At 57.8% G+C, this 13,527-nt stretch overlaps 1 protein-coding gene across 2 annotated transcripts; it reads left to right on the top strand.

Annotated features, from left to right (window-relative positions):
- The first annotated feature begins 622 nt into the window (after positions 1 to 622).
- Positions 623 to 13,280, top strand: PGF (placental growth factor). Of its 2 annotated transcripts, XM_029238656.1 has the most exons (7): positions 623 to 950; positions 2,183 to 2,225; positions 6,562 to 6,758; positions 7,565 to 7,641; positions 9,647 to 9,676; positions 9,782 to 9,844; positions 12,515 to 13,280. In XM_029238656.1, exons 1-7 carry the CDS (start codon positions 876 to 878, stop codon positions 12,540 to 12,542), a joined length of 513 nt encoding a protein of 170 aa, XP_029094489.1. In that variant the 5' UTR covers positions 623 to 875; the 3' UTR covers positions 12,543 to 13,280. The 2 variants fall into 2 exon arrangements, with proteins under 2 accessions (XP_029094489.1, XP_029094490.1); XM_029238657.1 differs by lacking the exon at positions 9,782 to 9,844.
- Positions 13,281 to 13,527: the final 247 nt, after the last annotated feature.

Here is a 13,527-nt window from a genome sequence, read left to right as displayed (position 1 = left end):
GGTTGATAATTCTTTCACCCTTGAGGATTATGGGGATGGCATAAGGTGGCACTGTGAAGTACCAGAGCAAATCACTGCCTTCCTGGGGGTCTGGAGCTGCATCTCTGCAGAGGCCTAATGTCAGGAGCCTTGTTCGCAGGCGTTGGGCTCCACACCTGGCTGCCCCCGCCCAAGGTGGCCGGCCTGGAAGAGCCAGAGCCAAGCTGGGGGCCCCTCTCCTGGGCCAGCACTGGGTGCTGCCTGGCTCAGCCGGCGCCCCGGGCAGCAGGGTCCGAGCGCCCCGGGAGAAGCTGCGGGCTGGGCTCCGCCGGGCGGTGAAGCCCGCGTCTGGAGGGCCCCTTCCACGCACTGCCGCCCGAGCTCGCTCAGGTCCGCGCCGCCCGCCCGGCCTCTGGCCCCGCTCGGCGCCCGGCCGCTCCCTAGGACTCGGGTCTGGAGCCTCGTCGGCGGTGGGCGGGGCGGGCCTGCAGCCCCGCCCCCACTCGCGGGCCCTGAAACCCAGCGGCCGACAAGCTTCAGTCCCAGAAGGGAGCTGCTGTCTGAGGAAGAAACTGCATCTTCACTCGCCAGCCACGAGAGGACCTGGGGTCGCGCCGGGCGCCCGACGGACCCTCCTCAGGGACCCGCCTGCCCCACACCGACCGGCCCTGCCGGGCCCTCCGCACCAGGTGCCCCAGCCGCAGCCTTACCTGCGGGCTCCAGAATCCCCAGGGCTTCTAGAGGATGCTCGGGCCACCGACAGGGACCTCGGGGCAGCAGTGAGGGGGGGCACCCAGCCCCCCATTCAGCTCCTGTCCTTCTGTGCCAGGGGCTCCCCCGGGGTACGAGCATGGTGGTTTTCCCTTGGAGCCCCCTGGCTTGGTACGTCTGAGAAGATGCCTGCCATGAGGCTGTTCACTTGCTTCCTGCAGCTCCTGGCTGGGCTGGCCCTGCCTGCTGTGCCCCCCCAGGTAAGACCCCCACCCCCCAGCCTGGCTTCCCTGATCTTCCCACCCCCAGCACTGGGAACAGGGGGCTCTGAAATCACAGACCCACTCCCGGGAGCAGCACCTCCAAGGATGTCCACACACTTCCCACGAGCCAGGCTGGACCACGTCGTCTGGGAGGAGTCCGCAGGCTGGGCTGTCCCAGACCTCAGCTCCGGGGTCTGTCTTGGCGGGGGCAGGGAAGCCACAGGGAAGGGAGGGAGGTTTCCTGTCTGGCCCCTGGAGCCCTGGTGGCTTTGCTAAAAGCATCTCTCCACTAATCCCAGGCGGGTCCCTGGCCTTGTGGTCAGGGTCGAGGCCCTGTGACCAGGCAGGCACCCCCAGGACCTCTGACCTGGCCTGGTGGAGGGAAAGCCGGCTGAAAAGACTACTGGTGGGGAGGCTGGGCCCTACCCCCCACCAAGGCTCCAGGCTGAGCCCAGGGCTCCTGGGTGGGCTGGGGGCAAGACAAGGGTCCCACTGTGCCCTCTCTCCCGGATGGGCAGCTGGAGGTCCTGAGTGCAGGGCCTGGGGAAGTGAGCAGGGCCCTTTTCCCAGGAGCTGGGTGAGTCTGGCTGTGAGCCAGCTTGGGCAGCGAAATCCTGACAAAGCCAATGAGCTCCCTTCCCACTGCGCTGTCCCACTGCCCTGGGAGTCCCGAGCCCCAGCCCAGAAGTGGGTGGGCTGGGCAGTTCCACGGGGCGGAAGGGCCATACCACCCGCCGCCCGCTTGCCTGCTGCAGGGCTGGTCAGAGGTGTCACTTTACCGGCAGCACCGGCTCCTGGCGCCACCCGCTCCAGCGCCTCGGCTCTCACCAGCTGATCGCCTCCCCCTGGGCTCTGGCACCCAGCCAAGGCGAGCTGCACAGGGCCCAGCAGGGCTGCCTGGGGGCTGGGTAGAAGGGAGACCCCAAAGGATCGCCAGATCTTTGGGACAGAGCAGGCAAAGGGTCTCCAAAAGCTTCCAGCCTCCCACCCTTTCTAAATGAGGAAACTGAGGCCAGAGAGGGGGTGGGACCCATGGGACCCACCCAGGGTCCCTTGAGTTTTTCTCGTTGCACCTGGAAGGAGCCATCTGTGAGACAGGGCAGAGCGTGTGCAGCGGGTGGGAAGGAGCTCAGAGTCAGAGGGGCCTCTATGATCTTACCGACACACTGGGCCCCAGAGCGCAGAGGCCCAAGGTGGTCCCCCTCATCTCTGCACCTTTCTGTCCACAGCAGTGGGCCTTGTCTGCTGCGAACGGCTCGTCAGAGGTGGAAGGTAAGCTGCCTGGGCCCAGGGGGTGGGGGCGGGGCTGGAGGGGCGGGTGCACAGCTCTCCAAGTCCTCACCTCCTGGGCCTCTGCAGAGGATGGGAAGGGTGGGTGCAGGCTGATACTGAGCTGGGGAGAGTCTGCAAGCTGGCTGACGCCCTGGCCGACAGAGTTGGCAGGGCCTGAGAGATCCCCCCATTGTGACCCAGAGGCCTAGAGAGGTGTCTTCCTGGGCCAGGGTCACCCGTCGCACAGAGAGCAGGGCTGGGGCCCGTTTACCCAGGATTCGTCAGGTTGGGGTTCATCAGAGCCCCTTCCCAGCATGATGTAAGGGGGGCAGATGGGGTCTTGGAGGGCAGTGCAGGCAATGAGTGCCAAGGGCCAGGCTGGGGGTCTATGAGCTGGATGCAGTGGTCCAGCAGTCAAGAGGACCAGGGAGGGGCAAGAGGACCTTCCCAGCAGCCAGCCCTGGAGGAGCTTCAGGGACCTGACGAGGCCTTTCCATTGATTACAAACAGACAGAATGAGTTGTGCCTTCCCTGGCCCCTCCACTCCCCACCCAGGGTTGCATCAAGAGGGAATCTTCAAAGGGTGAGACAATTTGCCAAAGAGACATACGTGCAGAAGGCAGGAGGCCCATGCCAGGCCCCCTGCCTTGCCCCTCCCTCCCTGCCTCTCCAAGACGTGCAGCCAGGCCACACACCACTTCCCACGGAAGAAAGGGAGCATGTAGGGACGTGCACATGCACACGCGTGGTGACCTCTGTGAGCTGGGAACACCCTCCCTCTACTGCCTGGTAGCCAGCCTCTCCTGGGCCTGGCCATGCTCTGACGGCTGAGTCCCAGGCCCCTTGGGCACTGAGAAGGTGGGGGTGGTAGCAGACGTTGATTTCATTGATATCCTCTCCCTCCCCCTGCTTGCCCTCTGGGATTGGCACAATATATGCTCTCTGGGATTTGGAGAGAGACCCATCACCTACCTCCACCCCATGGCCTTTTTGATGCTTTTAGTATATTTCAGATAACAGCTATCAAAGAAGTCTGAGCCTCAGTTTCATCATCTATAAAATGGGAGCATTAAACTACATGATATCTAAGGTTCTTTTTCTCAGATTGTAGGATTCTCTGACTCCACGGAGGAGACACAGGAGTATATATCTCCCCGGGACCCGAGTGAGGAGGGACCCGGGAAGTGTCGATCCATTAGGACAGCTCACCTGTCATCCTGATCAATTAGGGAGCCTGTATCATGACCAGGGAAAGAGCTTTGGACCCCAGTTATCAAAATCCTGAAAATGCCATCCCCTCCTAACACCAGACAAGAGACAGAATGGTCTGTGCTTTGCAGCCACAGACGTTGATTTTTTACAATTACTATTCATGGTAATATTATCAGGCATTTACTATAACTCTGCCACAAGCTGTGAACTAGGAAGGCACTCGTATTCTCCACGTTTTATAGATGAAGGCTCTGAGGCTCACAGAGGCCCTTGGGGTCACCTAAAGCCTTGGACACTCTTCAGTACATGTGACAGAGCTGGAGTGCGTGGCACCGAGCCTCCCCACGGCTCACAGCTGAGCAGGCATTGAGCAGGGTGTCCACTGCCACAGGCTGGGTGTGTGCCCCACCGGTGACCACCAAGAGGATACCTGCTGGGCTCGGGCTGGTGGCCAGTGGCTCTGCCCAGCCCGGTCCCCCCACCCTCCCAGTGGCCCCCCCCCAGGAGCTTGCTCTCAGGATGAAACACTTCCCATCTGGGGTCTCCTCTGTCCTGGGTGGTAGGCAGCTGGAGCCAGACGGGAGGCTCACCCAAGGGCTGGCAAGAGAGCCGAGAGCCCACTTTTTGGCCCCGGGAGCAGCCAGGCGCCTGCCTCGGCCACAGCCTCCCGTTCCTCTCCCCGCACCCCGGCCTCTGAGCAGGTCTGGGGCCAAAGGAAGTGCCCTCAGGAGCAGCTGAGCAGAGCTCTTTGCTGAGGGGCTCAGCCCACAGCTGGGGGCGGTCACAGCACTCCCTCAGCCAGCCCCTCGTCCAGTCCCCTCTGTTTCTCCCACACAACCAGACAGCAGCCCCAGGAATGAGCTGCCCCCTTTCCTGGTATCTGCCAGGTAAACCAGGCCCAGCCCACCTCCTTCTCAGCCCTCTCCCAACACCATCCGGCCATGAGGCCCAGAAAGCGGTGGGCTTCAGGGCCCCGGAGCCTGGGTCCTGTTGCTGCAGTCTGCATGGTGGGTGAGGGGAAAGGAAATCCCTTCTGCCTCCTAGGCCCTGCGGCTCTGCTTAACCTGGCGGTGGCCCCATGGCCCAGCTGGGTGGAGTTTGCTTGCGGGATGGTAGGGGGACGGGGTGCCCCTTCTCTGCTGCCCTCCTCCTCCCTGATGGCTGGTCCCGGGGCGGGACCCTGAACCTTCTGTGGCACTTTGGCAGCTGGCTATCCCTCTGCTGTTATTTACGTTTTCCGAGGCAGAGATTAAATGTTCAGAGTTGTGTAGTGCTTATGAAGGTTTTAGACTAAACACGCACTCACAGAGTTACAATAGGGAGGTGCTCCTCTGACCTCTCCCTGCAAAGGCTGGCTTCCCTGGGGCTTTGGGCTGACCTGGAGGAGAGGGCCTTGTTTCCCACTTGGGTCCAGGGAGAGTGACCCAGTGGCCTGGAGAGGCAGGATCAGGGAGGTCTCTGGTCTCCCTCCCGTCCCTGGGCCCAGCCCTAGTGCCCCCTAAGCAGACAGGGCAGAATGGAGCAGCAGACGCTCAGATAAGCACAGTTTATTGCTCTGTGGCCGCTTCAGCCAGCTCCACGTGGACACACTGCCTCTTGGGTATTTTCCACCAGCTTGCAGCCTTTCCCGAGGGCCTCTGCTAGGGCTGAAGTTTATTTTTCCTCTGAGATTACCCTGAGACTCACGTCCTCGTAGGCTCAGTAGAATGGACTTCAGCCCCTTCTGCCTCCTAGGAAGGGACATGGAAGGTAGTGAGGGGCTGCTAGGAGAGGCCATTGCCCTAGGGCAGAGGCTGCAGCGTCCCCAGGTGGCCCAGCTTCCCTGTCCTCCCCCACCAGCTGAGGATGACCACCAGGTACAGGGCAGGATGACCCAGGACTGGAGATGTATCTCTGCTCACGGTCTCACAGCTGGGCTGGGTTGTGTGCACAGAATCACAGACTGCCTGTCAGATCTGGGAGAGCCCTTAGCAACCATCTATTCCCAAACTTCTACTTTTTCCTCAGCTGAGGAAACTGATATACCCAGAAAGGTGAAGTGACCGCCCCAAGGTCACACAGCCAGTGTAGGGCCAGGGCTAGAAGCCAGGTCTCCTGGCTCTGGCTACTCACTTCCTGTGAGCCTCTGTTTGGGACCAGGCCCCAGGCCCTCCCCTGAAGGAGCAACGTCTTTTGAGAGACTCCAGATCAGCCCCCAGAAGTTCCTGGTCAAGACCACCAGGACATCGTGGGGGTCAGGGATGTCCCTGATAACCTTCAGCGAACTCTCATCTAATCAATCAGTAATTACTTAGCCTGTGTTTACTGGGTGCTTGGGTCCGTGTCTTCAAGGAGCCTCAACTTGCTTGTAAAAAAGATAAGAGCCACCAGTGACGGAGATAAGGCAAGCCCTTGGGGCTGAGTTATGCTCAAAAAAGGAACATCTGTTCACGCTGGACAAGTAGGAGAAGGCTTCGGAGAGGAGGAAGGGAGGCGGGCCTGGGGAAGTGGGAAGTGGGCTTTATTTGGTTAGAAACGAGAAGGGGGCAAGGAGCATGGACCTCAAGTGGGAATTAGGATGATGTGGCCCCGAGCTCTCACGAGGGTGGCCTGACCGAAATGGAGCACGGGAATGGGGCATGTTGCTGACTGCAGTCTTGGCCACCAGGCAGAGGAGCTGGCCCAGTGTGGGCAGGAAACAAGGACTAAGGGGAAGGCTAACCCTCCCTGTGGGACTCTGCAAGCCAGTCTTGCAGAACTGACTGTTTTCTGCCAATTCCCCAAGACTGAGGAAGCACCAGGTCAGGGCTAAGAAAGATCCAGAGGGCCTGGGGAGCTGCCAGAGCACGCTCCTCGAAGCTTCAAGGCACCGAGGCAGATGCGGGCCCCTGAGTTGAGAATAGAGCTGAGAGCTCAAGACACTGAGAAATTGCGTTCCACTGGGATTTCCATCCGGCAGACGAGCTGGAGGTCCAGCTGTCATCCCAGAGGGATCACATCAGGAGTTCAGAGCCGGGGGAGCTCACATTGGCTGGGGGCTTCCTGGAGGAGGGAGTGTGGGCTGAACCTGGGAGGACCCGCAGGGCCTGGGCTTCAAGGAGCAGGCCCCTCCTGGCCTGACGCAGCTGTCTGTGCCTCCTCGCAGTGGTGCCCTTCCAGGAAGTGTGGGGCCGTAGCTACTGCCGGGCCCTGGAGAGGCTGGTGGACATCGTGTCTGAATACCCCGGCGAGGTTGAGCACATGTTCAGCCCGTCCTGCGTCTCCCTGCTGCGCTGCACGGGCTGCTGTGGTGATGAGAACCTGCACTGTGTTCCAGTGGAGACGGTCAATGTCACCATGCAGGTAAGCAGGCTCTCCTCCTCGTGTCCGGGCCTGCACCTCTGTCCGCATGTTGCTCAGAGGACCACAGAACCTGCCCCCGAGGGGGCCCGGGAGGGAAGGAGGGCAGGCCAGGGTCACAGGACTGGGACTTATGCCCAGGCCTATCCTCTTACCACAGTGCCCCTCCTTCCTGAACCCCTGCCCCAGCTTTGAGCCCCCTCACCTCCTCCCTTACCAGCTTTCTCAGCCTCTGGCTTAGCCCTGCCCCAGGACCTAGCATATCTGGTTGAGGTTGGAAAAGAAATCTGTTCGGATTCAAGATGTCCCTGTTTATACCAGGGACATTTGGCATTTCATGTCCTGAGCCTTCTTACACACTCACACCTACAGTGGTTTTTTGAGCACTAGTTGAATAATGCCAAGCACTATGCTAGGTGCTTCAGAAGTGTTACCTCAACATTCGATCCTTGGAGCCAAGTGATATTCCCATTTCACAGATGAGGAACCTGAGGTTCAGAGATGTTATTTCACTTGCTCAGCAGGTGGAAGAGCCAAGCTTTGAACATAGGTCTCGCTGCCTCCAGAGCAGGGGCCCCCTTCCTACACTATTGCTATGCTGGTGGCCCTGGGACGGGAGGGACAGGGGCCTCCCTCAGCTCCACATGCAGGCGGGAGGGCTATTTGCCCCACACTCAAAGCGAAATGAGGGTGTGGGAAAGGCTGGTGGGAAATAGGGAACCTGGTCCTCATGCAGGGGGAGGCTGGTGGGAGTATTGGAAACCCCAGGCCACCCCCAATCCAGTCACCCAACCTTCCTCTCCCCTCAGCTCCTGAAGATCCGCTCTGGGGACCGGCCCTCCTACGTGGAGCTGACGTTCTCTCAGCATGTGCGCTGCGAGTGCAGGTGGGTCCTCGGGTGTGGCAGGGGCAGCCCCCACGAGCCTGGCAGCTTCAGCCAGGGGCTGCCCCTCCCTGCTTCCTGGTTGAGGGAGGCCAGGGAAATCGGCGACCAGTGGCAGCTGCTTGTGTCTCCCCATCAGCCGGTTTTGCCCAGGGAGCTGGACCACAGCTGCTGAGAAACCACAGGGATGGAGGGAGCCAGGGTCCCTCCCAAACTTGCCAGGCTCAGGGCACGCCATCTCCCTCCTCAAGCTGGGAGGCAGCTGCCACGGCCCTGGAAGAAGTGACTGGACTTAGTTCTAGGCCAGGCTGGTGCCCACGGGAGGGGTCAACTGGCTGAGGCGCGCAGAGACGGACAAGCCCTGGTGGGAGGGAAGGGGCAGAGGGAAGGAGCTTTCTTTAAAGTCGCTCCCCCACCCGGGAGAGCCTGTCACCAGCACATCTTGCTGCTGGTGCCCAGGGTACTCTGAGCATTAGTTACCAGGAGCAGCAGGCCTGGCACTGCCAACCAGGCTCAGGGAAGAGAGAAATGGGCTCAGGTGCTCTCCTGGTACCCCTGGGCCATGGGTGGAGGCACCAGACAAGAGGTCCTGAGCCCTATCCTGGGGCAGGAAGAGGGGGAGGACCACCATTTATGGTGCATCTCCTCTGTGCCTCGCCACGCATTAGGCACCTGACTGTGTTTTCTCATTTATTCAATAAACATCCATTGAGCACCGACTGTATGCTAGGCACTGTCCCAGCTCCTTGGGATACAGTGGTGAGCAAGAGAGACCAAGTCCCAGCTCACCTAACAACCCTAGGAGATAGGTACCATTGTCGTCCCATTTTACGGATGAAGAAACTGAGGCTTGCTATGGTTACATGATTTGCCACAGCTAGTGAGTGAACCCCAGCCTGTCTAACCCCTAAGCTTGCCCTTTTTCTTGCTACCTCTCGTGGCCGTTACCACACTCTCCAGGAGCCCCAGTACTGCCCTGGGCTTGGTCCTGCCTACTGTCCTGGGCTCTGGCCACCCCTCTTGGATCTGTACCACTGTTAGAGGCCCTGCCCCAATCTGTTTCCCCCTGTCCCCCCTTGCCAGGGCTTGGCCATACAACAACAGTTCAGTAACAAACCCTCCCGGGCACAGTGCTTGACAGTGACCTTTCACCTTCCACATCACCTTTGCCCTCACAGCCTCTCTGTTGGGGCAGACAGATGAGAAGACTGAGGGTCCAAGAGTGTCTCTGACTGGTCCCAGATGGCAGAGACACGACCAGGCAGTCCCAGGAGGCGGTGGTACCCTGCCTTGGCTCCCAAGGGAGATGGCCAGCCTAAGGAGTCTTCCCTGACCTCAAAGCTTGCTGTCGCCACGCTGGCCCATGCCCCCACTCTGGCTCCCAGGGGAGACTGAGGCCCTGTCCCCTTCCAGAGGGCTGGACAACAGGGCCACCTTTCTTCTCTCTTCTGGGTCAACAGCCACAGCGCCCGGAGGCAGAGCCAGGACAAGCCTGGTGACTGTGGGGCTTTCAATCAGCTCCCCTCACCCCACCCTTCACCCTGGCCCCCTGATGTTGCCTGCACCGTCACACATCCTCAGGGTGGGGGGTGGCGCGATGTCCACCTGACAGGTGGCCTTGCCCCTCATTCACTGTCAGCGAGGAAACTCCCAGAGGGCACCCTGGAAGGAAGGGCAGGTGCGAGGGAAGGAAGTGAACAGAGGAAGGCAGCAGAGAGCAGACTCATTCCCCAGATTTGATGCCAAGAGGCAGAGGAGAGCAGAGGGTGTGGAGAGGACCCCGAAGAGGGCATTCACACCTCTCTTGGTGGGGTCACCAGAGGCTAGCGTGGGAGCGGAAGCCCCAAGGCCTCTGGGCATCTCTCCCTAACTAGCTCCATGCTACCCCCTAGTGGCTTCAGTGCCAACTACAGGACCAGCGCCAGTGACGTCCGAGGGGGCTTAGGGGGGCTGGGAGCCCCCGCTTACTGCTTTCCTGATTCTCCCCTGCTCCTCTCTGTTTTCCCAGGCCTCTGCGGGAGAAGATGAAGCCAGAAAGGTAAGCAGCCTGGCTGGGGCACCGGGCTGTTCTCAGGCCTGCCAGCCCCTGTCCTAGCATGGGGGCCCCCAGCCACTCTGTCCTGACGCTTTTGGCTTATTACAGGAGGAGACCCAAGGGCAGGGGGAAGAGGAAGAGAGAGAAGCAGAGACACACAGACTGCCACCTGTGAGTGCGCGGGGGGCCCAGGGATGGCAAGGAGGCTGGGCCAGAGGGGAGCCCAACCCTGCCAGCAGGGTCAGTGGTCGGGGAGGGACAAAGCCAGTGGTCGGGGGCCACAACCTAGAGATTCTAGGGCCTAGGAAGCCTCAGGTGAACCAGGACAGGAACCAGGAAGCCTTGCTTCTTGTCCTGGCTTAGCTTTAAGTTTCTGTGTGGCCTTGAGCGGGTCACGTCACCTCTCTGAGCCAAGTTTTTCTCTGTGTGTAGAATGAAGGGTCAGGGGGTCCACCAAGCATTCAGTCGGTCTACATTTACTAAGCACTTACTGTATGCCAGGTACGTCAGTGGGCAAACCAACAAGATTCCTGCTCTTACAGGGCTTACATTCTAGTGCTAAAACGTCCAAAAACTCAGCCAGGGCTACCTCCTGGTGGCCCTGGGGAAGGTGTAGCCCCTCACCGGCTCCCAGACCAATATTTCTTCCACCCTCCCAGGGAGCCTTGGGGTCCACTCGCTTCCCTTTCCCTCTCCATGTTACCTGCCCATTTGGCTTCACATCCGGAGGACTAGGCTGGAGTCCAAGCCTGAGTGTTGGGAGAGCAGGATTAGAGAAGGGAAAACCCAAATCTGTGAGAGTAAAGAGTAAAAATAAAGTATTTCATCATGCACAGTAACTCAGTCACACCACGGTTCTCCTTCAGGGCCTGTCTCCTTCCACCAACAGGACTCAGGAAATCATTTCATGCCATGGGACTGGGGCTGACCAAGTCCTACCCCATGAGCCCAACCCTGCACGAGCGGAGACTTCCACCCCACTCTGTGAAGATAGGGATGCTGGGGAGGATTCTGGGTGGGTCCACTGCAGGCACATGGCACTAATTTCTCCCCTGGGCCCAAGCAGCGACTGGGGGAGGAGCTGGCAGTGTAGTCAGTGCGGGGCTCCCCAGCTGGGCAGCCCCAGATGGAAAGCGGCCTGTCCTCTATCTGCTAGGGCAGCAGTCTTCAAACGTTTCATTTGGGAATCTCTTGAAAGAAATTCAAAAACTCATGTGCTCCCTTGTTCACTTTTAAGTTGACATTGAACTTTTTCATCAAAATTGTAAATAGTTGCAAAGGATGTAACTTCTGGCCTATCATGAATATTAATATTTTAATATAAAGCCATTATATCACTCTCCAAATGTACCCCGTGGAATAAGCCATCCTAATTTAATACCATCATCCACTCTTAAAAACCTGAACAACATCAACAAAAAAAAAATATATGAACACTCTCCTTTGATAGTTGAATGTTTCCATTGCTTCTTTTTTCCTTGAACTTGTCTTTCCATTTTACTTTCCCCACAGAATTTCAGCCTAATGTAGTATTTTTTTTAATATTCAAATGTCTTTTATGTATCACCTTGTCATATTTATCTGCCACAACAATGGTTTGAATTATTTTAAATTTTCTGTGAGCAGAAAACTCGAAATTCAATTTTCTCTTGGAATGAATTATCACAATGATTATTATTAGTAGCAACTGATCAAAACAGCACAAATACATCATATTTTACTAGATGCTAAACGCAAAAGTACGATCAATCTTATTGGGAATGCACCTCAATGAGATGGATGCAGCTAATTCTTTTCAATTAGTTAATGAACTCAGTAACGAATGTTACCTCCTGCCAGACTGAGGCAGGATTCAATAGTAATCCCATTCCTGTGCATCGTTTTCTGTAGATGAAAAGGCTGAAAAACCATGTTCACATGAACAGGTAAATGGGACTGGAAGTCACTCAATCACTTGAACTCCTTCCAAGTTGTTTGCCAAAAACCTCAAGGTGATCTGCTACAAAAATTACTTCTCATGACAGATTAACTGACAATTCGGTTAAGCTGTTCTTCAATTTTGTTGAAAGCAGACTTGGAAACCACCCCACTTGCAAAACACTTGCTTACCCAGTCAGTCACCATATTTCCTTTCTCAAAGCCTACAACAATGTCTCAGATGGTTATTTTATTCACTGTCCCCTCGAATCCTTTTTACCTTGGGGAAAAGTACTGTAACAGGATTTAGAATGGACAGGATGCTTCCTTCCTTCCTAAGGGAGAAGGGCAACTGGGAACAAGATGGTGGGAAGCAGACCTCAGGTGGAGAAGATGGGGGAAGCGGACCCCTCACGCAGACAGTTTTCAGGCAGAGTACATGGGAAGGCTGAAAACGAATTTCTTTAAAACCATCAGTACATACACCTTGGACAATCTTCATGTACACCTAGGGGTTCCCATATCCTCGTTTGAAGACTGCTCTCCCAGAGTAAGCAAAGGCATTGGTGCATGGAGCCAAATTGCATTCAAAGTAGACTTCGTCTCTGACTAGCTGTGTGACCTTGGGCAAGTTTCATAACCTCTCTGAGCCTCAGTTTCCTCATCTGCAAAAGGATGATAGTGCCTTACTCATGGGGTATTTTTAAGGGTAAATGAGAGAGTGCTTAGCGTGGGGCTGGGCACCTGGGTGCGTGCTTGGTGAGGGGTAGCTCCTAGATGCTTCTTGGCCTCGTGCAAGCAGAGATCCAGGCTTCCCATGCTCCCTGTCCAAGCTTCCCCTCTGGGTTTGTCCCCCCTCCCATAGGAGGGACCCCACCCTCCACACTGGGCTGATACCCCCTTTCTGTGTTTGATCTCTGGCAGGTGCGGTGATACTGTTCCCCGGAGGTAACCAGCCCCTCGGAGGAGAGAGACCCCACACCCAGCTCGTGTATTTATTACCGTCACACTCTCAGTTACCTCCCTGCTGGCACCTGCCCTCTATTTATTAGCCAATTGTATCCCTGCTGAATGACTCACTCCCTCCAAGAGGAGGGGCAGGGAGGGACAGGACCCTCAGGAATTCAGTGCCTTAAACAGAACGTGAGAGAAAGACAGAAGACAGACCCATGTGGCTTCAGCTTGGGAAGAAGCAAGACGTGTGGCTTTGTGAGGGGCAGGCCAGGCCCCAGAGGCTCCGGGGGTCACCAGGGGGCTGGAGAGGGAAGGACTGGAGACCCACCGCCTGCCCCCCGGCCTTGGGCTCTGCATGGACCAGCAGCCCTTGCTGGGGGAGCTCGTGGCCGGGGTGGGAGTGGAGAAGCCTGCTCCCACTGGCCCTGCTGGGAGGGTGAGCAGGCAGCAGCTCTGCACCCTCTTCCTGGCAGCAGCTCTACCCCTGGAGATCAGAACATTCAGCTCTGGAGAACAGTGGTTGCCTGGGGGCCTTGGCCACTCCTTGTCCCCTAGGTCTGGCCTCACATCTTGCCACTGCTTGTGCCGGGACATTGTTCTTTACGGCTAAGGCGTCACCATCCTGCCCCTCCCAGGGACACAGGCAAAGAGTGGCCCCAGACTGGACATGGAGCAAGCTGCCCCCGCGTGGCTGTTTGACCACCAAGCCAGATTCTCTTGAATAAAGTATTTTAGTCTGGAAACAGCTTTCCAGGGGAGTGTGTGGGCCAGAGCAACGGGCAATAGCAGGACATGGAAGCAGGACAGAAGTAAAAGGGACCGTGGGCTCCAGGGCTACCCGGGGGTAGCTCGAGCCTGTTGCTGCAGCTCCCTGGGGCATCTTCTCCCAGGTGCTTTAGGCACAACCCTGAGGCCCACTCCTCCCATAATGAGGGGTTCCCAGGATGGAGGCTTGGCCCCAAACTTGGGAGGCCCTGACCCCA

This window comes from Monodon monoceros, unplaced genomic scaffold (assembly GCF_005190385.1).
Source record: "Monodon monoceros isolate NGI ecotype Baffin Bay Population unplaced genomic scaffold, NGI_Narwhal_1 Super_Scaffold_21, whole genome shotgun sequence".
NCBI lineage: Eukaryota > Metazoa > Chordata > Mammalia > Artiodactyla > Monodontidae > Monodon > Monodon monoceros.
This window is presented reverse-complemented; position numbering and strand designations above follow the sequence as displayed.